At 35.2% G+C, this 26,770-nt stretch overlaps 1 protein-coding gene across 1 annotated transcript in view; it reads left to right on the top strand.

Moving 5' to 3' along the window:
• LOC150107787 (E3 ubiquitin-protein ligase RNF10) overlaps window positions 1–26,770 on the top strand; it is a 280,258-nt gene that overhangs the window by 66,235 nt on the left and 187,253 nt on the right. Inside the window, exons 4-5 of the mRNA XM_090392188.1 lie at window positions 18,536–18,626; window positions 24,647–24,831. Of these exons, the coding sequence (XP_090248314.1) occupies window positions 18,536–18,626; window positions 24,647–24,831 (276 nt within the window). The remainder of the gene's footprint in view (window positions 1–18,535; window positions 18,627–24,646; window positions 24,832–26,770) is intronic.

Here is a 26,770-nt window from a genome sequence, read left to right as displayed (position 1 = left end):
AATGGTGATCAGAGCTTATTCTACCTTTATCACGAGTCGCCTTGGACTTGCACTACGTGCAGGGTCAGCTAGACTTGCAACACTTGCAGGTGCAAACTTGACTGACTTGTCTGTTTGCTTACTTGGGAAATGGAGTAAAAAACCAGGTTTATATTTAAAATAACTTGGTATCTTTAACACACACACACACACACACACACACACACACACACACACACACACACAAAAGTGATGATTCATTATACATATCTGCTAGGTTCCAGAAATCCGCTGCCTACTTGCCACTGGCAAGTTATCAGAGACAAGTGGCAAGTGGATTTTCAGTGTCCTTCTAAATGTATTCAATTCAGTATATTATTCTTTGCATTTGCATTTTTTTTTTTATTTTAAAACATCATCTCATTCATTGTCAAGCTATTTGATCATGGGCAGCTGCCAACGAATTTACTAAAGAATGGTTATTTCCAACTAGTGGATAGCATCTGTATTTAATTAATAAAACAAACAATAAAATCCTAACCTGCCATACGTCTTCCCCTAACAGCTGTTCTGTCTTCATTGTCATAACACAATTGATAACTTTTAAACATATTTCTTTCTGTATGAAAGACTTTGTAATATCCAATATCGAATTCCAAAAATCCTCTCGTTTCTCTCCCAGCCATATCATACAGTGTTCTTCTCACTCCACACATTCTCCTTACATGTCATACTTCTGGTTTCATTTCAGTCATGAAGCAGTAAAAATGAGCTGCCATTGTAAGTTGTTGTGGCGCCTTACTTGAAAATAATAAATCTCACGTACTTCAAGCAAAGCAAGCATATTTTTCATATCATGAATTCATTTGAATTAAATTATAGTTATTATTTTTAATATAGACAGTCTTGCCATAAATACTATTACAACTTCTGCACTGAACACAGAAATTGCTCAAGCCTAATTCCATTAGTGGCACTATGTGCAGTCAACATTTGCATATTTATCAGTAGAGAGAGAGATGTCTAGCTGTATGAGTTAGCATGCCGTGGGCTGATTATGAGAACTGTAGCTGTAATAGCACTTCACAAAGTTGGAATGTAGCAAGCTGTTATTTTCAACACGCTAAAAACACTTGGGATTAGTAGGATGTTTGTGTATCAGACTATTAACCATTATAACAATAGAGAAAACGTATCTGACTGCCAAAGAACAGGCTAAATGCAGCATGGTTGGCCTGCATTAGGCTTGTTCTTTATTAATGCAACAGTTTGTGAGGGCTGTGAAGACATGCCTCCACCATAATTCTCTGAATATGCAGAAAGTGATGTCACAAGAGATGAACATTTCACAGAGAACAGTGTCACATATACTGATTGATGACCTGGGGGTGAGAACCTATCATTCTACTGGACACTTCCCAACACCACAACTAATATGGCAGAGAGTGATAAAATCAAAGTCACTTCAGTGGTATGCGAACAACAGACATATCCTCTTCACATATGAGCAGATCTTCACCATTGAAGAGTCATTTAACTGCCAAAACAATCAGGCATATGCTCCAGGTGTTCGCACAGCACATGCCTAGCACCCAGGATTTAGAGAGGTCATCACCCCATGTCAATGATGGTTTGGCAAGGGATGATGTAGCAGAAGCTATCCAAGTTGCATTTCTGTGAGAAATGGATCAAAACCTTTGCTAAAATGCACCAAGACACTATGCTGGGACCTGTGGTATGGCTACTGAACAAAACCTCGTTTCACGGTAGGCAGTGGACCTTCAAACAGACTCAGTCCCTGCACACAACGGTTGGAGGCAAATGTGCTCGATATCACCATCTGATTAGCCATCTGGAAGTCCCAATCTGAATATATTGGACTTCAAATTGTGATTGGAGCATGATAGAGTAGCCTGCAAGAAACAACTTTATGCTTTATACTAGATCTAATTTAATCTAGTCCTGTGGCCTCCTCTTTTAAGAGGGTTGCAGCTGATGAACAGTTCTCTTCCATGCCTCTCTATCTCTCGCTTCTGTAAGACTTGCCCGTCCAGTCTTTGATGTTGTCTTCCTCTTCCTCTCCTTCCCTCCACCATCCCCTGCAATACTATTCTGGGGAGTTCTCTAGAAGAATCCCTTATCAAAAGTCCTGCAAACACTATTTTTCTTCTTTGGATGCTAGCCACAAAGTCACTTTTGATCCATTTTTCTCAAGCACCACATTTCAAACGCATTCAATTGGTCAGTCATCTCCTTATTGATCATTCAGGTCTCACATCCATATGTCTCCACGTGCCAGATCATTGAGATCATTGTGTTGAGGATTCTTACTTTTAACTTTTTGTTCAGATTTCTGTTTCCTAATATGTGGTATATTTGGAAAAATGCTGCTTTTGCTTTTTTAATTCTGTTCTTAATTTCATAATTAGATCTACTGTTATCCAACTCCCAAGGTATTCAAAACTTTTTTCATTCTCTATTCTTTGTCCATTCAAAGTGATTTCCATCCCATCATTTCCTTTCCTTGGAATCTTCATCACTTTTGTCTTTTGAATGTTTATTTTCATTTTATATCTCTCATTTCCAACCCTGTTCAGTCTATTCAAAATTCTTTGCAAACCTTCCTCTGTTTCTCTCATAAGCACAATATCATCTGCATATCTTATATTATATACAAGATATATAAATAAAAATCAGAAACTGAAAGAGGCATTTGTTTCCATAATTGGCTTCAAAACTCAACAGCTGCTGGGTACTTTGATACATTAGAGAGAGAAATGAATAAGTGATTCTTGTCATGGAAGACTGGTAATTGGTTAGTATGCATTGGAATAGATGGAGCAGGAAACGTGCTGAGGGAAAAGAACAATGGCTAGATTAAAGAGAGATGTGCCAGATCTTATATCAACACATTGTATTATATTATTACATGACACCTCTAGGGAGTCCATGGACTCACGAGGGAGCCTTGTATTACACATAATTTGGCTGTTTAAAATTCTTTTAAAGATGTCCCTTTGTTTCTCTCATTGAAACAATATTAAAAAAACTGAGAAAAGTAGCAGGCATGTTACAAACAAAAATCCTGAAGTTAAAGTATCTGCATTCGGTATGGTGGGTGTCTGATAGAGTGGGAGCACTGCAGTGGTGATGCTGCAATATCAAAAGACTTGTTAAATAAAATGAAGACATACTGCTTTGCAAGATGAATTCAATTTTTCTTAGATTTTTTAACTTTATTCAGACAACTGTTACTGATTTTTCAAAGGGAAAACTTACTAATAAGTGAAACAAAATACCATGTGGACAATACCTTGAATGCCCAAAAAGAAATGAGAGAAACTCGATAATCTTTACAGAGGAAATTTTTAGATTACATAAATAGTGTAGGTGTATATAATTGTATTCAGATAATTGCAGAGAGCTATTTGAATGTTGAATTGAGGGGGGGAGTAATAGATGAAGGAATAAAGTATTCGATAAAAAGATTTATTGAAAATGAATCAGGAATTGCTGAAGCTTTCTCAATATTCAATACATTTAACCATGCCTGAAGATCTGGAAGATTTTGGTAAAAAAAGAAATTAAGATTTTGGATAAACATTTCAGGAAATATTTTGATGATAATGAAGAATCAGTTGCAACAAATTTGGTAAAAGAGTGGTGCAAGTTCAAAGTTTTAGGGAAGTGTTTAAACATACAAAACCTTTTTGAAAGAACGATGAATCAAAACCGCTCGAAATTGTAGCCATTATATAAGCAAGTACATCATGTGAATGAGGTTTTAGTCATATGAATCTTATAAAAGGGAAGTTGATGTCATCAATTAATCCCTCCACCCTGATTGACTTATTGATGATACATATGAATGGTCCTTCTTTGCAAGATTTTTTCCAGATAAATCAGTAGTAAGTGGTATTTTGCAAACAAGTAAAGACATACTAGAGGCCATATGAAGTCCTTATGTAAATTTTAAATGCACATTAAAAGAAAGAGTATTTCTGTATGATTACGTGTAATGTGTAGTAAGAATGTATTGCTTCATTTTGTCATTGATAATAAAATTAGTTTTTTTAAAATATCATCTGTAACAATATAGAGTGAAATTTTTCTTACCCAAGGTATTGGACAAGTAAAATTATTTTTTATGACTAGTAGATTTAAGTTTTATTTCTAGAGCCCTGCATGTGTATTGCAAGGTTTATAAATGCAGCAAAATTTATCCATGAACACATGGAATGAGGGGATGATAGCAGAAAGCAAAATGTGCTTATACAAAACATTGTAATCAGAAGTAAAAAAAATGTGGAGAAAGGGTGATTACGATAGGTAAGTACAGTGCTGATTAGCAAAGACATGCAAAAGAACACAAGAATATAATACACTTTACCATATAAAAAAAAAAAAAAAGTGCCATTATCATATAATCAATTTTTTTACTAAACAGATAAACAGATATTATCATCAAATTCCTGACATATGAGGGTGGTCTCAAAAGTACTCGGCCTCGATCATAGATGGCAATGCTATGGGCACAATTTTTTTTTTTTTTTTTTTTCCTAAGTTGGTACATCTGTCATAAGCATCCATGTGAAATTGCAAGTCATTATATCAAGTATTTTTTTTTTATACAGCTGTCTGAAGCAAAAGTGTTGTCTGTATCACTTGAAATGGATAAAATTGAGTATCGTGCTGTTATAAAATTCTTTGTAAAAGAAGGTTTAACACCAAAAGAAATTCATTTGAAGTTCATAAAAGCTTTTGGGCACTCTTCTCTTTTGTTTTTGACAATTAAGAAATGGACTGCTGAGTTTAAACGTGGCCTTGAAGATGATCCACGTGAAGGATGTCCAAAAAGTGTAACAACGCGTGAAATTGCTAATTCTGTTTAAGTGACCATATCACCCGAGATTAGCTCTAACACATTCCTGAATGGTATTGATGTCAAGCACTTTCCTAATATCCTTGTTTTTAATATAACTACCATTAATACCATCTGTTCATTCCCCTAATCTTTCTTGGAACTCTCATATGAGTGGTCTCTATTTGATCAAGTGTTTTATTTCTATTCCAGCTCTCAAATCCATAATATAAAATTATAAATTAAAGATTCCAAGAAATAACTTCACGACTGGGCAACTTGTATATATAGGCTAATGATGTACATGTATAATACTATGCATTATGGGAAGGGTCACTACCCAGACCGGTTTCAACCTTTATTGGGGTCTCATTAGTGGGAGCCAGACCCAGAAATGATACCAAGGTTAAAGTAATGCAGAAATCATATTTATGTATACAAATATCTAAAAGATGATACAACTTATTACTAAAGTACTCTGGATTAGAGATGTTGAAAGTTTTTCCACTTCCCATAATGCACAGTATTATACATGTCCGAAGGATGTGTGCTTTGCATTATGGGATACTAAGGCAAGTAATGTGAAGTCATTAGCCTCTATATGCTAGTTGTCCAGTCGTGAATTTACTTCGCATGCAAACTTTGTTTGCTTACACTTGGATAAAGAATTAAACCAAGGATATAATTTCTTGGCATCTTTAATTTATAGTATAACCAAATGAAAAATTTTTCAACATAATATAAAATCATTTGGGTTTATTTTATCTAATATATCCTGTAATGACATAAAATTCTTCACTTTCTACTGGGGCATATGCTCCTATAATTGTTAAATGACCTCTTTTAGTTTTTATTCTTGTTTCTAATGAACTTTCGCTTCAGTAGTTGTAATTTTGTATATTTGCTTTTCAATCTTTCTTTATCCATATCATTAATCCTGATCTAGCTCTCTCTCTCTTCTCTTCCAAATCTGCAATATATCTGTATATAATGTACCGATTCTTTTGTTCCTCTTAATTTTTTTTTTGTTTCAGTGATTATTGTTAAATCAAATTTTGACTTCTTTAATTCTGCATCTAGTTCTTTGTGTCATACTCCCAACATTCCAGGTAGCATCTCTGATTTTTCCATTTATGTGTTTTTGGAAACCATTATCTGGTTTTGGGTCTTTGTTCAAAAGGGTTATCTGATGAAATTTCCTTGGAGTCTTTTGAGTAATATGATTTCTCTTAAGTTGCTTACTACTCAAACTAAGGTAGGTCTGTTGGTGGGGTTAACACTTTGGTCTCCAGACTGGCAATAGAAAGGCATTTTTTTCCCAATCCAAATGTTATGATTATACTGCTTATATGGATATACATAATACTTTAATTTCATACCATTCATTAAGAATAGCTTCTGTAACATTCTCAAGTGAATTTTCAGATACCAAATGATGAAAATAGTTGAGAATTTTAATTTCAGAATCTCTACATTTTCTTAAATTGTTACTAGACACCGAGGAATGTGGAAGGTTACTGATACTTTCAGTGGTTACTGTCCAAAAATCTTATTTTATACCTACTTGAATTAATGCTATCCTGTTCACGTTCTGGTTTTCCCTATGGCATTCCAGACAATTCAACTTGAAATTTTTCAGACATTGAATGTATTTCAAGAAATGATTTCTCTACCTCTCCTGTCATATATTCTACTTTCTCCAAAGAATATAATTAAGTTTCCTTGTTCAGTTTTATGTAGCTTAGTAGATTTTCTTGCTAAACGAAATTTGCTAATAAATGTACTGTAGTGAGAACCTAAGCATTAGGTTCTCACTACAGTACATGGTATGTTACGCCCTTTGATTGGAAAAGGTCTAAGTTCGATTCTCGTCATGCTGTAGGAATCTGGATTTTTTTTCAATTGAAGGTGAGTTAGCTGATCTGATACGGAGGTAGCAGGGTTTTTTCTCCCAGGAACTCGGGTTTTTCATCCCGAATACAGACAAATCAGCCCTTCAGAACACACGCAATTTTCAGACAAAAAATGCTAATGGTGGTGGTGAGCAGTAGATGGTGTTGATGTAGATGATAATGGTAGTAGAGGTTTGATATAGTGGTGGAGACAGACTTTGTAGGTAAGTGTCCTCCCTCAATGAGTCTTCGAACTCCTTGGAGGTGTCACTAAATAATAATAAAATTTCAGAAATCCTTTGCAGTAGGTTTATTCAGCTGTATTTCCTGATTACACAATAGATTCCATATAGTTAATCTGCAGTCTGCAAGAACCGACTTGATAACTGCAATTTTATTGGAGTCCATCAATCTTGATGAATTTTTGCATTTTAAAAATTTTTGCAGACAAAAAATTAGCAACATTTTGACATCTTTATTTGCCTTGGAGAATGAAATTTAAAAATATCATTAAGAATATTGTCTATTTTCTAAATGTTCTTCCATAGATTTCAACACACATAATGGTCATCATCATCATCATACATATCAAGGATTTAGGCCTAGTATGAGAAAGTGTTCCGGCCTTAGAAGTCATCGTTTAAGAGGACGTCCTGGTTTTCTTTTTCCTAATGGCTTGTACTTTAAGGCTTGGTTTGGTAATCTTTCTGTTTTCATTCTTTGGACGTGTTCCATCCATCTATGTTTATATTTTTTAATTTTTTCAATTACTGGTTCTTGGTTTAATTCTATCATAATATCTTCGTTTCTTTTGTGATCAAATAGGGTATACTTTGCAGTTTTTCTCATAAACTTCATTTCTGCTGTTGTTAATCTTTGTTTGTCTTTTTGTTTTGTCCAGATTTCGCTTCCATACATTAAGACCGGTAGGGCTAATGTATTGTATACTTTTGGCCTGGTTTGTTTTTGAACTAGGTTTGGTTTAAATATAGAGTTAATTACTCCTGTTATTTTTAAATATTTTGCAATTTTTATGTTTATATCTTTTTTATTTTCATAAGTGATCATACATCCTAGGTAGTTAAATGAATTCACCTGTTCTAAGATCTTGTTATCTAATACTATTTTAGTTCTTGCTGGATCTTGTCCTTTGAAGGCCATAGTTTTTGATTTTTCCATTGATATTATCATACCATAATCTTTGGATATCTCATTTAGATTTAAAATAGCTTTCTGTAAGTTATCTTCAGAATTTGTAATTATTATTTGGTTGTCTGCAAAGAGGAGAGTGTTTAAGTTAACTGTAGGTGAAAGTTTAATTCCTTGATGTAAATTTTTACTCCATTTTATTATTATTTCATTTAAGTAGATATTAAAAAGAGTTGCTGAGAGGGAACATCCCTGTCAGACCCCTTGGTTTATCTCTCTTGTATATGATAGCTCATGATTTAATCTTATTTGTATTTGATTATTTTCATATATACTTGTGACAGCTTTTAGGATATTATTTGGTATTCGTCTTTCTTTTAATATGTTAAATAATATGTTTCTTTTAACTTTGTCAAATGCTTTTTCAAAGTCAATAAATGCAATATGTGTTTCTAAATTATATTCTCTTCTTTTCTCTATTATTAATTTTAGATAGAAGGCTGGGTCTATACATGATCGTCCTTTTCTAAATCCATTTTGTACCTCTAGAATAAAGTTTTCGGAATATTTCATTAGTTTGTTATTTAAGATTCTGCTGTATATTTTGTAACATGAATTTAGTATACTGATACCTCTATAGTTTTTAGGGTCATCTCTATTACCTTTCTTAAAGATAGGAATCACAATTGCTTTTTTCCATTCTATTGGGGGAGATACCAGTTGAGTAAATTTTATTTAAAAATAATAAGAGTCTTCCTTTGAATCTTGTTCCTGCGTATTTATATAGTTCTGAACCTAGCTTATCTTCTCCAGGTGATTTTCCGTTTCTTGTTTCTTTCAGGCTGATTTCTAATTCTTCTTCAGTTATTTCCTTTTCATGTTCGTTAATTGTTTGCCAGTTGTCTTTTTTAAAATATTTGTCTGTCCACAGTTCTGTGTAGTAATTTAGAAATTCTTCTAATTTCAATTCAGTGTTTAATTTTATGTTTTCTTTGGTATCTGCATTTAGGTGTTTCAAAATCTTATATACATTGGGTCTTATTTTATATAAATCATGTTCTAAATTAGAAACAAATTTATTCCACGATTCTCTATGTCTTTTTCTGACTTCTCTTTTAGCTACGGCTCTTATTCTTTTATATTCTATTTCATCTTCTAATCTTTTACTGCTTAACCATTTGTGATAGGCTTCTTTTTTCTTTTTGATTATTTCTTTGATTGTATCATCCCAGATCTTCAGTTTTTTTCTTTTATCGAATTTTTTGGTCTTTCCTAAGCTTTCATTTGCTGCTGCATTTAGTATCGTTTTTATATTAAGCCATTCTATTTCTATTTCTTCATTTTGTTTTATTTTATCTAGATACTGGTTAATTCTTTGTTCATATAGCCATTGTACATTTGTGTCATTCAATAGTCTAGTTTTATAAACAAATGTTTCAATTTTTCTTTCTGTTCTTGTTACTTGTAGCCATTTAGGTGGTAATCTTAATTTTATTTTAACAAGGAAGTGGTCACTGCTTATTTCTTATCCTCTGTGAACTCTAACATCTAGTGAAAATTTTGATGTCTTTTCATTTAATATGAAGTAATCTAATATTGATTTCCATCCTCTTGCTGCCCAAGTATATTTATGTATGTCTTTATGTTTATAGGAGGAATTTGTTATTTTTAGGTGATTATAAACTACAAAGTCAATCAATTTTTTTACCATTTCTGTTTAGAGTGTGTTCTCCATGTATTCCTATATTATTATTAATTTTCGTGTTTCCAATTCTTGCATTTAAGTCTCCTGCTAAAATTATGTAATCATTTTTATTTATTTTATTATATATGTTTTGTAGCTGATTATAAAAATCAATATTATCCTGTTCTCTTCCTTCTTCTGGGGCATATAAACCAATTATTGTTAAATAGCCTCTATCTATTTTTATTCTAGCTTCTATTATTCTTTCATTCCATAATTTATAATGTTTTAACTGTTTTGAAAGGGAGTTATGAATCCAAATCATGACTCCTGCTTGTGCTCTTTGGTCTCTGTCGACTCCACTGTATATCACATTAAAATTTTCAGTTCTCATAGTTCCTTTTAATTTCTTTTTTGTTTCAGTGATTACTGCTATTTTAAAATTTCTTTCATTTAATAACTGGTCTAATTCTATTTCTTTATATGCTATTCCTCTTACATTCCAGTTTGCTATGTGTATTATATTTTGTCGTTTCCATTTTCGTTTTCCCTTTTCCATTCCAGGGTCGTTTCCCATAGATTCAATCCGATTGTCTTTTTCTGTCAGCTTACAAGTATGGTTATGTTCTCCATGTCAGGGGACTAGCCTGACGATGGAATAGTTCAGTGGTAGGGCTGCTACCTTAAGGCTTCTGAACTCGCCTTCTTCCGAATTTAAACCCATAGGAGGAATAGGGTATATTGAAGGGGAAAGGGTAGATTATAGAAGAAATATAGTAAGGTTTATAGAGAGGACATAGTTGTAAGGCTAGAAATGAAAAGACCCCATGGCCCTCGAGTACTCTAATAGCACAAGGGTCATAAAGTAAGAAGAGTTGGCTGATAAGGCCTTATAGGAAAGATTAAAGTAAGTGGGTCTTCCTCAAAGTAGAAGAAGGAGAGGATAGATCCAGCTAGGGGTCCATGGGAGTGCCGCTTCCCTTACAATCAAGATAATTGCCCCTTATGGCCCTGTTGGTCCACGAGTCCTTATTCAGTATATTCGGACCACCCCACCATATATATATATACACACACACACACACACACACACACACACACACACACACACACACACACATGGTGGGCTCCCCTATCCGCCACCCAGGGGAAGCGCTCTCTAGGGGTTACAGGGTCCCCTGAGAGAATGTGTATTATTCTATTATTCTAATTATTACCATAATGGTAATAATTAGAATAATAAGTGCAACAAAACACAGGGAAGAACCTAGCATGACTAGCATAGTATCATCACCATCAAATTCCTGACATGTACCCTCAAGGGGTGTACAGGATATGCTAGTACTACATGAAAAATTTACATAATTACTAACTTCCTATCTACAATTTTCCTCCAAATCAGTCTATTACTTGTCAAGACTCCAATATTATCATTATCAGATCTTATATTTGTATCGTCTAAGGCACATTATACCGTATCAATCCACCTATATCTTGGTCTTCCTCTGGGTCGTTTTCCTGCCAACCTGGCAGAGAACACTTGTTTTGTTAATCTTTCCTCGCCCATTCTGTTTAATTGACCATACTACCTGAGATAAGCTCTGCTAACGCATTCCTGGATACTGACAATGTCAAGTTCTTTCCTAATATCATCGTTTTTAATATGATATTGCCAATCATGCCTCTAATATTTCTCAGGACTCTCATATCTGTGGTCTCTAGTCTTTGGTCGAGTGTTTTACTTTTATACCACCATACTTCAGCATTTCTGGTCGAATATCATCTACTCCTGCTGCGTTTCCACATTTCAAGACTTTGATGGCTTTTTCTACTTCAAGTATGGATATGTATTCCTGACTGTATGCCTGTTGAGTGTTTTTTACCACTGTGCTGTCATCACTGCTTGTTTCATTTAGCAATTTTTCAAAGTAATTACTCAATACTTCAAGGATATCTTTTTGTCCTGTTTTCATGTCACCTTTATCATCTCTAACTTCTTTTACAGCACTCTTTCCTCCATTTCCAATCTTTTTCAACAACCTCCAGAATATCTTACCACCTTCTTGATATTTATTTTCTGTGTTCTTGCCAAAGTCCTCCCATGACTTTTGTTTATCTAGTTTTACACAGTGTTTCGCTTTCTTACATTTGTCTCTGTATTCTCTAAGAGCAAAAGCTGACTTATTTGCCAGGAACTTTTGATATGATTTCTTCTTTTCCTTCACTGCCTCTTTAACTTCCTGTGTCCACCATGGAGTCCTGCTTTTTCTATCCTTGCAGACAACCTCACCACATGCCTCTCTGGGTGAATCAATCAGGGTTTTCTTCAAGGCTTGCCACTGAATCTCCAAGGTTTGGTTCCTGTTCTCAAACTCATATTTCTTCATTTTTTTTCATTTTTTCTTCAATAATCTTTGTGTATTTTAGTCTACAGTTCACATCTGAGAGCCGCTCAACTTTTATTCGCCTTAAAACTTTCTTAAATGTTATTCTTTTCAATATGAAATTCAATTTTATCCTCCTCAAGACTAAATAGTGATCACTTCCAGTTTCAAATCCTCTGTACACTCTGGTGTCCAGCACCAGGGAGAAAACATCACTATCAACAATAACATAGTCAATGAGACTTTATTCCTTGCTTCTTCTTTCTACGTGAATTTGTGCATATTTTTATGTTGGAACATAGTGTTAGTAATAACCAGTCCATGTCCTGAGCAGAAATCCAACATGTATTTACCATTATTATTAGCTTTCTCTTTTCTCCAAATTTTCCCAAAATATTTTTGTATGTCTGACAATCATTTCCTACTCTGCTATTCAGATCCCCAACAAGGACCAACTTTTCCTTTTTCATTCTGTCAGTTGCTTTTTCTAAAGCATCAGAAAATTCCTCCACTTCGACCTTAGTAGAACCTTCTGTGGGACCATAGGCACAAATAAGTCTCATTGTCCAGTTCCCCATTCTCATATTTGCCCACATCACTCTACTTGAGACTGCCTGCCATTCAAGAAGATTAGCCTCGTATTTTGTGTTGAATACTATGGCTACTCCTTTTTTTCCTTGATTGTCATTGCCTGAATATAACATTTTGTATTTATTGCTCAGAAAGATCTCGCCCGTTTTTGTCTTTTTTGTTTCAGTCGCCCCTATTATGTTGATCTGGTACTCATCTAATTCCTCAGCTAGCTCCATTTCTTTGTCATTCAGGCTTCTTATGTTGATAGTACCAATCTCTAACTTTGGTAATGTAGATTCGATTAAACAAGGCCCCCCTGTTGGAAAACAACGGGGGGGCTTGTTTAACTGGGTGATGCCCCAGCCCGCATGAAATTTTGTCATGTTGCACCATCATTTTTTATTTTGGTTTAACCAATAAGAATACAATTTGGTCGGCTAAATCCCATTGCCAGCCCATCCTCGTTCGTTCAGTATCCAGGTAGATACCCAGCAGGGTGCACCACAAGAAGGTGAGGATTGGACATTAGGTCAGAAGCTCTGGTCGGTTCTCTGCATTCCTTTAAAGGCTATGTGGAGATCTCCTCTCAGTTACACAGCTTTGACCCTAAAGGCAAAATCCAGTATTAAAAGAAATTAGTTGAGTAAGCCAATGGAAATCCCAAAAGTTCTTTCACTACTTGGTGATCAAAGAATGATTATGGAAGGATGAACTCTGATGGTAAAAGAGATAACAGAAGAAATAGTTGAATTATTGAATGATCACTTTACAAGGATATCTCATCTTCAGGTCAAGATAGTGCAGCGACTGATCTGATAGGGATTGATATAATAAAGTTGGATGAACTGGAGATGTTTAGGCTGATGTCTCATCTAATCCAATGGCCAAAATGAGATATCCGCCTGTGTTTGCATTATGGAAAAGTGCTACAGAAATGATAGGACCCTTCACCAGACTGTTCATCTCAGCACTGGTCAGTCACAAGAGGGGGAGGGGGTCAAAATAATGGTTTCATATTATAAACCAAATACTTACAAAGTAATTAAATTAAATTTAAATTCATTTAATTAAAGTAATTAAAAAATTTAATTACTTTAATTAAATTACAGCTACTTTGATAAAATTACAGATTTTACAGATACTTGACAAATGCTATATCATGATCCTCTCAAATTAACTGCAAAGGCATTTGACAAGATTGCATGGTGTTCTGTTATATTAGTTGGATTAATGGGGATAGACATGCAGTTGGTGACATGTATAAGAGGTTGATGATTGATAGACAAGCAGAGAGAGAGAGAGTAGTACATTAGAGTTGAATGAAATTGAAGGCAGATCATTGCTGTTCCACAAGGCTCTGTACATGAGGCCACTGCTGTTCAGTTTGTATATCAGTTATAATTGAATGATTTGAGGGACATATCCAGTTGTTTGCTGATGCTAAACTGGGGAAAGCTATTTAATGAAGAATTATCTAGAGATTCTGCAGCATGATCTAAGTAGTGTGGCAGTTTGGCTAAAGGATAGCAGCAGCCAATTCACCATGTCAAAGCGTAAAGTTATACACTTCAGAATGGGAGAGAAAAAAAAAAACTAAGCTGTGTATTGCGTAGATGTAAGTGCACTGCAAGAAATTGATGAGGCTAGGGATTTAGGGGGCAGTGGTGGACAGTTAATTCAGAGGATATTGCAAAAGTGGTGTAGTATATCTTCTCAACATATTACACTAATTTTACAGCATGTTCTGCCCTCTGCAAAATCTTTGATTGCCTTAAAGGAACACACTGACCAGTAGAGATAAGGATCATTATTTATAAATAGGAATAATAATTATTATTCCTATTTATATGACTCTGACATCTGTGTGTTGAGGCTTAAGTGCTGTGAAAAATTCATGTTGGAGGTTTAATGGAATATTATTAGCACTGAGAAAGGATTAAAACTAATTTTAATGCTTCCAATATTTCGTCTCAGTCACTGAGACATCTTCATTATTATTTATTTACGTTACAAAAAACTTTGTAACAACACACACAAATACAATACAATGATAAGTAAAACAAGGGCGTGAAACTAAAGTCTTACCTAGGTGGTGTGCCTTCTATGGGCGTTTACAGGTGGCCTAGGATGTAAAGAGGGATCTCTGATAATTAATGTTTCCAAAATTTTGGGAAGTTTTATGCAACCGTATTTGTTTAAATTAGGTTGATTCCTGAGTGCTGATGTAGATTCAAAAAAACAGTCTTTCTTTTTTGAATTTACTATAGTGGAGCATGGTGTTTTTTTTCCAGGAGATCCTGTGAGTTGTATCCAAAATGTTGTCTGAAAGGCAAGATTGACCATAATCGTGATTGCAGATGTATGACTTGTGTTCTTCTAACGATGGTTGCTGATCTACCTGTCTGTCCGAAGTAAGCCAGCTTACAGGAACAAGGTACTCTGTATACTCCAGGCACTGAGAGAGGAGTGAGCTGATCTTTGGTGGAATGGATAAGGGTGGTAAGTTTAAGGTGGGACTTAAAAGCTGTATGGAGGTTGTACTTTTTTAACGATCTGGCTATTTTTTTCTGATGTGCCATGGATGTAAGGTATAGTGGTGGCATTTCTGAAGTCCTTCTGAAGAGATGTTTAGGGAATGGGGAAAGACTTGATTATTTTTTAAATTAATTTTTAATTCTGATTACAGAATTTAAAAAATAATAATAACAATAATCAATAATAATCCCTGAAGATGTCTCTGTGACTGAGACGAAATATTGGAAGCATTAAAATCAATTTAATCCTTTCTCAATGCTGATAATATTCCATTAATTGTACATATCTGTACTAACTGGACTAATTGTATATGTTTGTACAATTAGTCCAGATATGATTATATCTGGACTGATTTCATCGTCTGAGTTTCTTGGAGATATGAAATGAGACTCTGCAAAGTGCAGCAATATCTCAGTGTAACCATTTCCATTATCCAACTGAGCTGTCACTTTATTGTTGAAAGTAAATTATTAAGATGATCTTTCCTTCACAAAGCCATATCTCCCGTAGAGTATATTCTTATATCTCATCCAATACTACATCTCTGTTCACATTGAAATTTTTTAATATCCTTAAACACCTAGAGTTCCTCTGCCTCTGTTCATGTATTGAACTATGTCATATCTGTGTCTCCATTATTTCCAGTTGCAAATGTTATACATACACACTTGCAAAGTGATCACTCAGTAATTTGACAATTTCTTATGTCACCTCCTTACCATCAGCATTCGTTAAAGTTATCCTTCCATAATGATTCTTCTCTTTGCTCACCATGTAGCAAAAGAGCTCTTTGGGATTTCCTTTGGTTTGCTTGTCAGATTTTCTCTCTTATTTTGCATTTTCACCATGCTAGTCACCCTTCTTCCCTGTGTTTTATATTGCTCATGCGGCTGCTAATCACCATCTTTCATGACATTTTTTTTTGCAATTTCTGCTTAATGATAACTGCTTATCCATTTAACTTCCACTATTTACTGATTTAACTGATAACTTCCACTATTGTACTGATTTAACCTCCTATCTTTAGGTATGCAATCTAATACTGTATTTCTTTTCTTAAATTTCCATGCATTGCTTAACATCCTTTCCTTACAATTTCTTAAGTCTTGATCTTAAATAATTCCCTCTGGCCAAAATTAGTACTGTCACCCCAAGCAACAAAAGTTTGTCATAATTGCCAGCTTTTCTTAATTGAAAATTCCATATAAGCCACCTCCCAGATCAAGACTGCATGATTACACTACCTGTTCAGAGGCAAAACAATTACTTTTATTATGAACAAATTTTCTGCAATCACCAGAGTCGCTGCTATGCCATTTCTTGGTGCATAGGCTGACTCACTTGTAGTCGTGGTCCTCTTTTTCAATTCACTTCTGTCATACAGTGGTAAGAGACTTAAACTTTACTGTCATTCTTTGTTTCTTCCATAACTTGTTGGCTTGGTTTTCTGAGTGTTCAGTGTATATCTGCTCTCCAACCATCAGGCTGTGGGTTTGAATTCCACCATGGGCATATTGCCTTAGGTTCAGAGATGAATTTTATCACCTGGTGCGAGACCACTTCCTTTCTTATTAGATCCTGAAATGGCTTGATAAAAAAGACTTCCAGGTTTGGTCTTTAGATTGGAATTTCCAGATTATGTAAAAAAATAAATACAGAAAAAAATCCTTAACCTGCCCATGGTAATAATGTACATAGGTCTATAACCTTTTCATGGTCAGATGTTTCGTTTAAAACAAACGAACAACAACAAAAAAAAAACTGACATCCTTGCATTCCATACTTTCACCTTAAATCATTCCCTATGGCCAAAATTAGCACTGTTACTTTCTCTTTTTGATATCTGATGGCTTCACTAATATCTTTCTTTGCACCAGGAAAGCATGATTTAGTCATGCATGCATCAAGCACACAACTGTAATCATGAAATCATCATACAGCATTGTCTCCTTAATCTGCCTTTTTCACTGTTAATACTCTCCTTACTTTTCCTTCTCTTCTGCCCTTTTTACTCTTCCCTACCATACTATTTGCACTTTTCTCCAAACATTCTAGCTTATATTTTCTCCTGTGACTGTAAGCAGCCGCCTGTCTAATCTCATCATTCTTTACTACTTTTTGTGTTATTTTTCTTTCAATTCACACTTTCATCATTCATACTTAAGCGCCTCCATAGCTCAATTGGAAGAACGATAGTACATTGCGCCATTTGATTGGAATAGGCCTAAGTTCAATTTTCATCGTGATGGGAGGAATCTTTATGTGGACTTTTTCAGTTGAAGGTGAGTTAGCCGATCTCATACGGAGGTAGCAGGGTTTTTGCTCCTGGAAACTTGGGTTTTTCAACCCGCATACAGACAAATCAACCCTTCAGAACACACACAATTTACAGACAAAAAATACTAGCTGTGGTGGTTGTGGGCAGTAGATGGCGTTGATGTAGGTGATTGGTAGTAGAGGTTCTGTGTAGTAGTGGAGACGGAGAGTTGTACAGTGGGTGTCCTCCCGCGATGAGTCTTCTGACTCCTTGGAGATGTCACGAATAATAATAATACTTTGTTCACCTTAGTTTATTTCTGCATTCCTTCTCTTTGTTCTCTACAACACTCACATTTTTGCACTTTTTATCTTTGTCTCCTTTTTTTACATGCACCTCTGACAATCACTCAGAAGTACATCTAAATTTTTTTTTTTTTTAAACTAAAATATCTGCTTTTGCTTATCCACAAATCATTCACTTTGGGTATTGAATATCACACACACTCTGCATCTCACAAGGTCCCTCATGTTAAATGAGGGACCTTGTGAGATACAGTGCTGCTTTTGTCCCAGTTCATTTTGGCACTGTTAACTGCACATAATGATATATAAAAAGCTTATAAACACACTAAGCAAAACACTCTGCACAAGATCTTTCATCTTAAGAGGGAAGATCTTTGCACAGAGTTGATTGCAAGAGGAAGAATAAGAGACCATCCCGAGTAAGTATGGTTGAATGTACATGGGAGCAGAGTAGATTTTTTTTTCATGGAGAATAGTGAATGAGTGGAATGCATTTATGCAGTGTTGTGATTTGTGATTGACATTATTATATGTTGCTGACCATGTAAGATTTCTCACATTAAGTCAGTTGACCCTGTTGGAGGTTTGTTAATAATAATTATGATTATTGCATATGCATGTTTGATTTAAGATTTTGTCATAGTTTAATTTAAGTGTTTTGTTCAGTTGCAAACACTTACATTTGCTGTTATCCCAGTTTGTGCTAGTTTAGGAGTATGGGGGGGGGGGGGAGAGTTTCTTAGCTCCTCTGACTGCTACATTTATTTTAACACAGGTAGGGCTCCAGTAATAATGTTAGACAGAAATAAAAAGTTGGTGTACACTCTCACAGAATTTGAAACTTGAATGATTAAAGAATGCAATGTTAGGTGATAAAAATTAGTTTTCTTATTTTATTTTCCTTTTTTTTTAATAGCTGTCAGTTTATTGTTCAAGATAATGGAAATTATTCTGTTCATTTTGCTGATCCAGACGTTTTAGTTGATTGGTCCTACGTGGAAGAAATTGTGAGTATGACTTTATATTTAATGACAAAAGTTTAGAGAATGTTTCTTGAATCAGATATTTGAATATATTAAAAAGTTTGGAAAGGATATACACTGCCTGGAAAGAAGTCAGTGGACACCCCATGGGCAAGGTGCATTGTACCATAATGAGTCACGTGTTTATTGCCAGTATAAATTGGAGGGATATGGTGCTCCACTGTCAGTGCAACTGTGTCTGGGTGATATGGCTGCGAGAAAGGAACTGACGGAGTTTGAAAGAGGTGTTGTGCAGGCCTATCTGTTCAGCAAATTTTTGACACATTAGGCCATCCCAGGTCAACAGTCAGTGATACCATCTGAGAAGGAAATGCAAAGAGTCAGCTGCAAGTGCTACTCACAGTGGGTGACCCACCACACTCGCCAAATGTCACCATAGGGTGCTACGAAGAATAATATGTAAAAACTGCCATTTGTCATTTGACACATTGAATGCACAGTTCCAGGCATTGACTGGAACACGAATCTGCATAAAAATATGGGTTTCAATGGTAGGGGAGCAATATGCTCCCTACATTACCCAAACCAACAAAGAGCATGTACAGTGGGACATAGAAACTTGGAAAGCTGTGTTATGGAGCAACATATCATACTCCACCCTCTACTGAGCAGATGGACGGGTGTGGGAGATGCCTGGTAAATATCTCTTACCAGAGTTGGTAACCCCCACTTAGGAAATTTGGAGTTGGCAGTGTGATGGTATGGTCCTGTTTTTCCTGGTTTGTCCTTGGACTTCTGCCATATATATATTGAACTCCAAGAGGTATCTGAACATTTTGGACAAAGTAATGCTTCTTACTTTGTGGGGTTTCTGCAGAACTGATCAGGTGAGGTCAAGTACGTCCGGCCCAGAACAGTTCAGGACCTCATTACATGCCTACAGGAAGAATAGCCCAAAATTCCCATTGAATTCTATCATATGCTTGTGGAAAGTATGCTCCATAGGATTGCTACAGTTATCGCAGTGAAAGGAGGTCCTACATCTTAAGGTGGGTGCCATGGCTGTTCCTCACACTGTGATGTCTGTTGGCTTCTTTCCAAGTAGTGTATATTTATCTTTTGATACTCAAAATTTGCTCACTGATGAGTGTGTGAACCTCGCTTCTTTTTTTGAAACTTGAGTTTGAGATATTAATGTCTTTATTGCATAATTTTGCCAGCTTTGTAGCACAACAGCCTCTGTTTTTCTAAAAGAAAGATGAAGTTCAAACTTCTGTTATTTTTGTGTGTGGATGTTTATAAACTATGTAAACACAGTTCATAAACTTTATAAATGCTTTAGAAAACTCTTTGAATTGGTGTAAACAGGAATCATATAGTTAGTAGATGAGCATGGAGTATAATTTTCAAAGATATCCTACCATGGCATATCTTAAAGCATGGTATGTTTGACATCAGAGTCAAAAAGAGTCATGGATCGAGTTGACATAATTTATAAATTATACAACCAGCACAAAAGTTGTATGGAATAAAATCAAGAAAAGAATGGTGTGTGTGTGTGTGTGTGGAACATACCATTTGTCAATTGTGGAAACATAATGGAGGTATAGTTGCAGAACCTAAAACAATCACAGACAGCACTTCAGGAGAAAGCATTGCTAGAGTCGTCTCAGCATCTGTCATATCCTCCTAAATTTTTGATATTGAAAGTGGATCAAATTTTCTACAAATATGCAACAAGAGATATACAATCGACTGTCCATTAAGAAAAAACTAAAATAGATCTCTTACTGTCTCATGTCAGTGTGGTAAGGCCTGATGACATCCATTATGATATGATAAAATGTGATTCTTCCATCTTCAGTGGATCTGCCTCTCTTATTGTACAACAGAATACTTACTGAGGAGTTTCAAGGTTCATGGCATAAGTTAATCATCATTGCCATCCCAAAATGAGAAACGGCCGAACACAAGAAGCCAATTACCGATCTACTGCTCAGACCCCCCCCCCCCCCCCCTCACAACAAGGATTACTTAAAATCCATCACGATTCTCTATATCCAAGGCACCTCAGAAAAAATTATCAAATTCTTAAAAAGCATGACGACCTCCTGTTACAGACCATAAAGAAAATTGGCATTCCTTATCTGCTCTACTAAAGACCAACCACTTCCCCTAGACCTACCTGGTGTATACCAAGTCCCTTGCAGCTGAAAACTGTCTTACTTTAGCCAAACAGGCAGGACAGCTAATATCAGAATTTCGGAACACAAGGACTACATACTACATCCGGTTTCACAAGTACAGCCACTCGGGTCTTGCAGACTATGCTCTGGATACACTCCACAGAATACGGTGGAAGAAAGCTACAATAATACATCGTAGTAAGTTCAAATTCGAAAGACTATTCATGGAATCAGCCTCAGCCCTAAGAAACTCTCCAAACCTCAATAAATTTGTTGCATGAGACTGCCCCAAATTTGGGAGGCTTACATCAGCAGACCTTCAGCCCAACGACCAAGAACACCTACATAGCCTGCTAGGGGGCACCATCAGGACTTTTAGGAGAACAATAGCTTCCTCACTTCATTCTCAGAAATATCAGAATATTGGAAATATCGGAAATATTTATTAAAGCATAATTTAATTTATATTCTTATGTACGTCATCAATTCTTAAGTGATTTAATAATGCATAACCAACGTATAAGCTTGTCTACGAGAATTGTTGATAAAATAATAATTATGACCATCTTAGCTAGCTTCAAGAAGGAAGTTATCAGAATTTGTATTCCATATGTTTAAAGGACTTTCAGAAAAAATAGCATGCCATTTCAATAGGTTGACTTAAAAATCTCTTTCCATCCAGTTTGTAAACTTCATACTTTTGTTATCTATCCTAAAGACAAATATCCTCCTCTTTCTTATCATGGAGTTTACAGAATCCCCTACTCTTGCAGCTTATGTTATTATGGACAGACTGGTCATTCTGCACAAATTCATCTTGAAGAATATCAATAATATATTTCACTTAAAGAATCCAATAAATCTGGTTTAGCAAACCACGCTTTATCTACAAAACACAGGATTCAGTGGAACAAAACCAAAGTATTACATAAGTTTTCTTCTGGAGAGTCTGTACAAAGAAAGCTGTGAAGCATACATATACAACCCAAACCTGAACAGAAATGATTATCTAAAACTTTCTCAATTTTGGGAAGTTATACTGACTAATACTCACCATTCATGTGTTTCTTAATCTGTAATTAATTTGATGTTTATATTTAAAAATAATTTATTAACTAAATTATTTTATTGTAATTTATTTTGGATATCTATTAATGCAGATGGAGCTATTCTCCTGGAGACATGTCTCCCTGTGATTCTTCATAATCTGTGAATCATTACCTTACAGATCCAAAATTCTCTGCTGGAAAGGGGGTCTATATTCTGGTAAAAATTCTTCCATAAATTCATCAAGCAAGGGCTTGGATCAGAAAAATGAAAACAGTAGTATAAAGCTGAATAATTTACAAAGATCATTCCATTAGGGTGGTAGATGAAGTTTGCTGACCAGCATGAGACCACTGCTTTTTACGTGCATTATTAGAACAGGGTAGTTATTTCGACCTGAAACAGAAAAAATGTGCTATGTTTGGTATTTTCAGCTTCAGACTACAACAGCACTTTGAGATTATCTGATGTTCCACCAGTGTACTAATAGTTTAACTTTTCATGGGTGGGATTCATGTTATGTTATGCAAAATAACAAGGCTGAGCAGAACGATTAGATGTACTTGAAAATTAGAATGAATGTTGAAAAAGGTTCAAGTATGCCAGGAGAGTTTAGAATCATTTGGGCTGAGAAATCTGATGTCATGTTAATATCAGATTACTTCCTTATCTCATTTAGCTTGGTTATAGAATTATAAATGTGGTAGCCATTTGAAATTATGGATGTTATTAGTGAGTTACTTTACTGATGGGGAAGCTTGCCACGCACTGAATGAACATTGGGTGTTTGGCAAGATATTAAAGTTGATTTTTTTTTTAGTGTGGGAGAGGTGAATTTCACAGAATCATTTTAAAGAAAATTTTGTGACTGGAATCTTAGAGGTATTCTGATTAGGCATTTGTTGGTGTGAAACAGCTGAACAGTGCCACTTTTGTTAGTCTATTAAGATAAGAATCTTGGCATTGAATGACAGTGGAATTGGTTTTGTGTTGAGCCTGTGTATGTCAGTAAATGAAAATTGTTGTTAAAGTAAGTTTTGGAAGTTTTATCTTCAGGTGAGTTCCATTCACTGCTTTTATCATTATTCTTTATAATTAAATTAATGATATAGATCAAAGGATTATATATGTGCGTGTGTAGAGAGAGTGAACCATCTTTAGAAAACAGCCTTGCAAGTTTCCCGTCTTTTTTACTACCTTTAGAAGCAAGCCTTCTATTGGTATGTTTGTAGAACCATTTTACTGACATTCTTAAATCGATGAAGCAAATAAAAGGAAACAGAACACTGGCACTTCAGATCAAACGTAGCCTTACCTGTTTCACTCCAAGTAAGCAAAGGGTCATGCTCATCCAGAAGGACTACTTGTCATTTCCTCCAGATAGCAAGGATGTGCTTAAGAAATTGCAGTACTACTAATTTTCACTAGAGGAGTATGAAGACAGCTGCACTAGAAACAGGTTGAGTTGATAACTGGCAGTGGTTGTGTATTGTGCATCCCATTTGCCATTCCAGTCCAACACTGCACTTCTCCTTACATCATGGAATTTGAATGAATTTTAAGTAGTAATGATTTTCATTGTTGAATATGAGCACCACTTTGCATACTTAGCGAAAGCAGTATGAAAATGTACCAGTTTGGTCTGTGGATCATTATAATTAAATTAATGATCTAGATAAAAGGATTTTATATATATATATATGTGTGTGTGTGTATTCATGAGCATTGACTCGATTACTTTGATACATTTAGAAAGATATTTAATGACTAATAAACCGAGAATTAAAAGCTTTTTAATTCTCGGTTTTTTTCAAAGTGTGATAAAAAACACAACTAGTTTCAGCTTTTTACAGCCTTCATCAGGTATCTTTTTAGGAAGAGGAAACAATAATAAAAACTGAAGATTCTAAAAAACTGAGAAGCACAGATAAATTGCAGTACATAATTGAAATAAAAAAATGTATTAACATTCAAGTTGTTCTATTTTACGTGCCATTGTTTGTTATGTGTGGTAGCAGACTCTCGAGAATGCCAGTACTGAATAACAGCAGTGTATATATATATATATCCAATCAGTGGTCCTAACAGGCACTTAAGTGCCTACAACCTTTCCAAATATTCTTGGACTTCAACCATAACTCAAGGATAAAGCGGTTAGCCCTGTGGTTCCCGATATGTCTGTAGATATGTGTTCATGAGGTCGGTTTGCCTGTTCTGGGAGACAATAAACCCGAGTTTCCAGGTGAAAAAATCCCCTATCTCCATACGACTAGCTAACTCGCCTTTGACTGAAAGAGACCAGATAAAGGTTCCTCATGTCAGTGATGGGAATCGAATCCAGGTCTTTCTGACCAAAGGACTTCATCTACACTGACTGAGCTACAGAGGCTCCTGCGTGCGTGCGTGTGTGTGTGTGTGTGTGTGTGTGTGTGTGTGTGTGTGTGTGTGTGTGTGTGCGTGCGTGCGTGCGTGCGTGCGTGCACTCTCTCATTATATTAATTATTTTCATTTGATATAGGTTTACACTCTTGTGGGTAGGATGTCATGAAAATGTATTTAAAAATGCCAGTTATTGTGTCTTATTTGTTGCATCCATCACCTATGTTAACACGACCAGCAAGCTGTCTGACAATGCACATTTATCACTGCAGAAGTTCTCAGTTTCTGGTCAAATGTATATGAATCCAAATTAATATTTTTAACATTGGAGTTATATCACACTTCTTGAAGATTTTTTCAATGTTTGTAATAATATATGTGTGTGTGTGTATATATATATATATATGTGTGTGGTACATGCATGTTTTTCAGTGCCTGCCATGCTATGAAGTTCCATCCTGTCCAATATGTTTATATCCACCTGTGGCTGCCAAAATTACACGATGTGGACATGTATATTGTTGGTCATGTATTTTGCATTACTTATCACTTACAGATAAAACATGGCGCAAGTGTCCTATATGTTATGAGGCTATACATAAAGAAGATTTAAAAAGGTAAGTGCAGCATGTATGAATTTTAAATCAGTTCTTATTTTATTTTTTAATATGAGTATATAATACTCACTTCAGACATCAGAACTCCATGGTGGACACAGGAAGTTAAAGAGGCAGTGAAGGAAAAGAAGAAAGCCTTTCAAAAGTTCCTGGCAAATAAATCAGCTTGTGCTCTTAGAGAATACAGAGACAAATGTAGGAAAGCTAAACACTGTGTAAAACTAGCTAAACAAAAGTCATGGGAGGACTTTGGCAAGAACATAGAAAATAAATATCAAGAAGTGGTAAGATTCTGGAGGTTGTTGAAGAAGCTTAGAAATGGAGGAAAGAGTACTGTAAAAGGAATTAGAGATGATAAAGGTGACATGAAAACAGGAGAAAAAGATATCCTTGAAGTATTCAGTAATTACTTCGAAAAATTGCTAAATGAAACAAGCAGTGATAGCACAGTGATAAAAAAAAAAAAAACACTCAACAGGCATAGTTAGGAATACATATCCATACTTGAAGTAGAAAAAGCCATCAAAGGCTTAAAATGTGGAAAGGCAACAGGAGTGGATGATATTCGATCAGAAATGCTGAAGTATGGTCGTATAAAAGTCTTACGGTGGCTGCATTGCATAGTTCAGAAGGCCTGGACAGAGGGACGAGTTCCTGATGATTGGAGTAGAGCTGTAATAGTACCCATATGTAAAAAGGAAAATAAAACCGAATGTGAGAATTAGAGGGATTTCCCTACTGAGTGTTCTGGGCAAGATTTATGCCAGTATACTTGAGAAACGGTTCAGAAGAATTTTGGAAGAAAAGCTTGGTGAAGAACAAGCTGGATTCAGGCCAAATAGAAGCTGTCAGGATCAGGTCTTCACTTTACGACAATTAGTTGAGAAAGCATGGTAATATAACAAAGATCTGTATTTAAGTTTTGTCGATCTGGAAAAGGCATATGACAAGGTGCCAAGAGAGAAGCTATTCAATACACTACAGTTATATGGTGTCAATGGGGCATTATATCGAGCAATACTTAGTCTTTATTTGAGTTGCAAGTCAGCAGTTAGAATTCAAGGAAGTACAAAGTTGAAAGTTTATTTTTCACTTGGTTAGACTATAATAAATTTAGTTTAATCCTTTATCCAAGTGTTGTACCACCTTACCCCAGTCCTGAAGATACTTTCAGGCACAAACTTTGTTTGCTCTCTAAGTGAGAGCAAACAAAGTTTGTGCCTGAAAGTATAATATAATTATCTATTATATAATTATATAATATCATCATCATCAAATTCCTGCCATGTACCCTCAAGGGGTGTACAGGATATGACAGTACTACATGAAAAAATTACATCATTACTAACTTCCTATCTACAATTTTCCTCCAAATCAGTCTGTTACTTGTCAAGACTCCAACATTATCAGATCTTATATTTCTATCGTCTAAGGCTCTTTGTACCGTATCAATCCACCTATATCTTGGTCTTCCTCTGGGTCGTTTTCCTGCCAACCTGGCAGAGAACACTTGTTTTACTAATCTTTCCTCTCCCATTCTATTTAAGTGACCATACCATCTGAGATTAGCTCTGCTAACGCATTCCTGGATGCTGACAATGTCAAGTTCTTTCCTAATATCCTCATTTTTAATATGATATTGCCATTGATGCCATCTGTTCACGCCTCTAATCTTTCTCAGGACTCTCATATCTGCGGTCTCTAGTCTTTGGTCAAGTGTTTTACTTCTGACCCAGCTCTCAGATCCATAAGTTAAAATTGGTTTGAACACAGTCTTGTATACAGCTAATTTAGTGTTCCGACTAATTTCTTTCTTATTCCATTATATAATATATAATTATATATTATATAATTTTTTATATAATATATAATTATATAATAATTATATATTATAATTATTAAAACGGTGTGCCACCTTTATATATTAATATAAAGGTGG

Source organism: Typopeltis vanoorti, chromosome 4 (assembly GCF_054136105.1).
Source record: "Typopeltis vanoorti isolate ZY-2024b chromosome 4, IOZ_Tvanoo_1.0, whole genome shotgun sequence".
Lineage (NCBI taxonomy): Eukaryota > Metazoa > Arthropoda > Arachnida > Uropygi > Thelyphonidae > Typopeltis > Typopeltis vanoorti.
The sequence above is the reverse complement of the archived record's forward strand: the minus strand, read 5'-3'. Positions and strand labels throughout refer to the sequence as shown.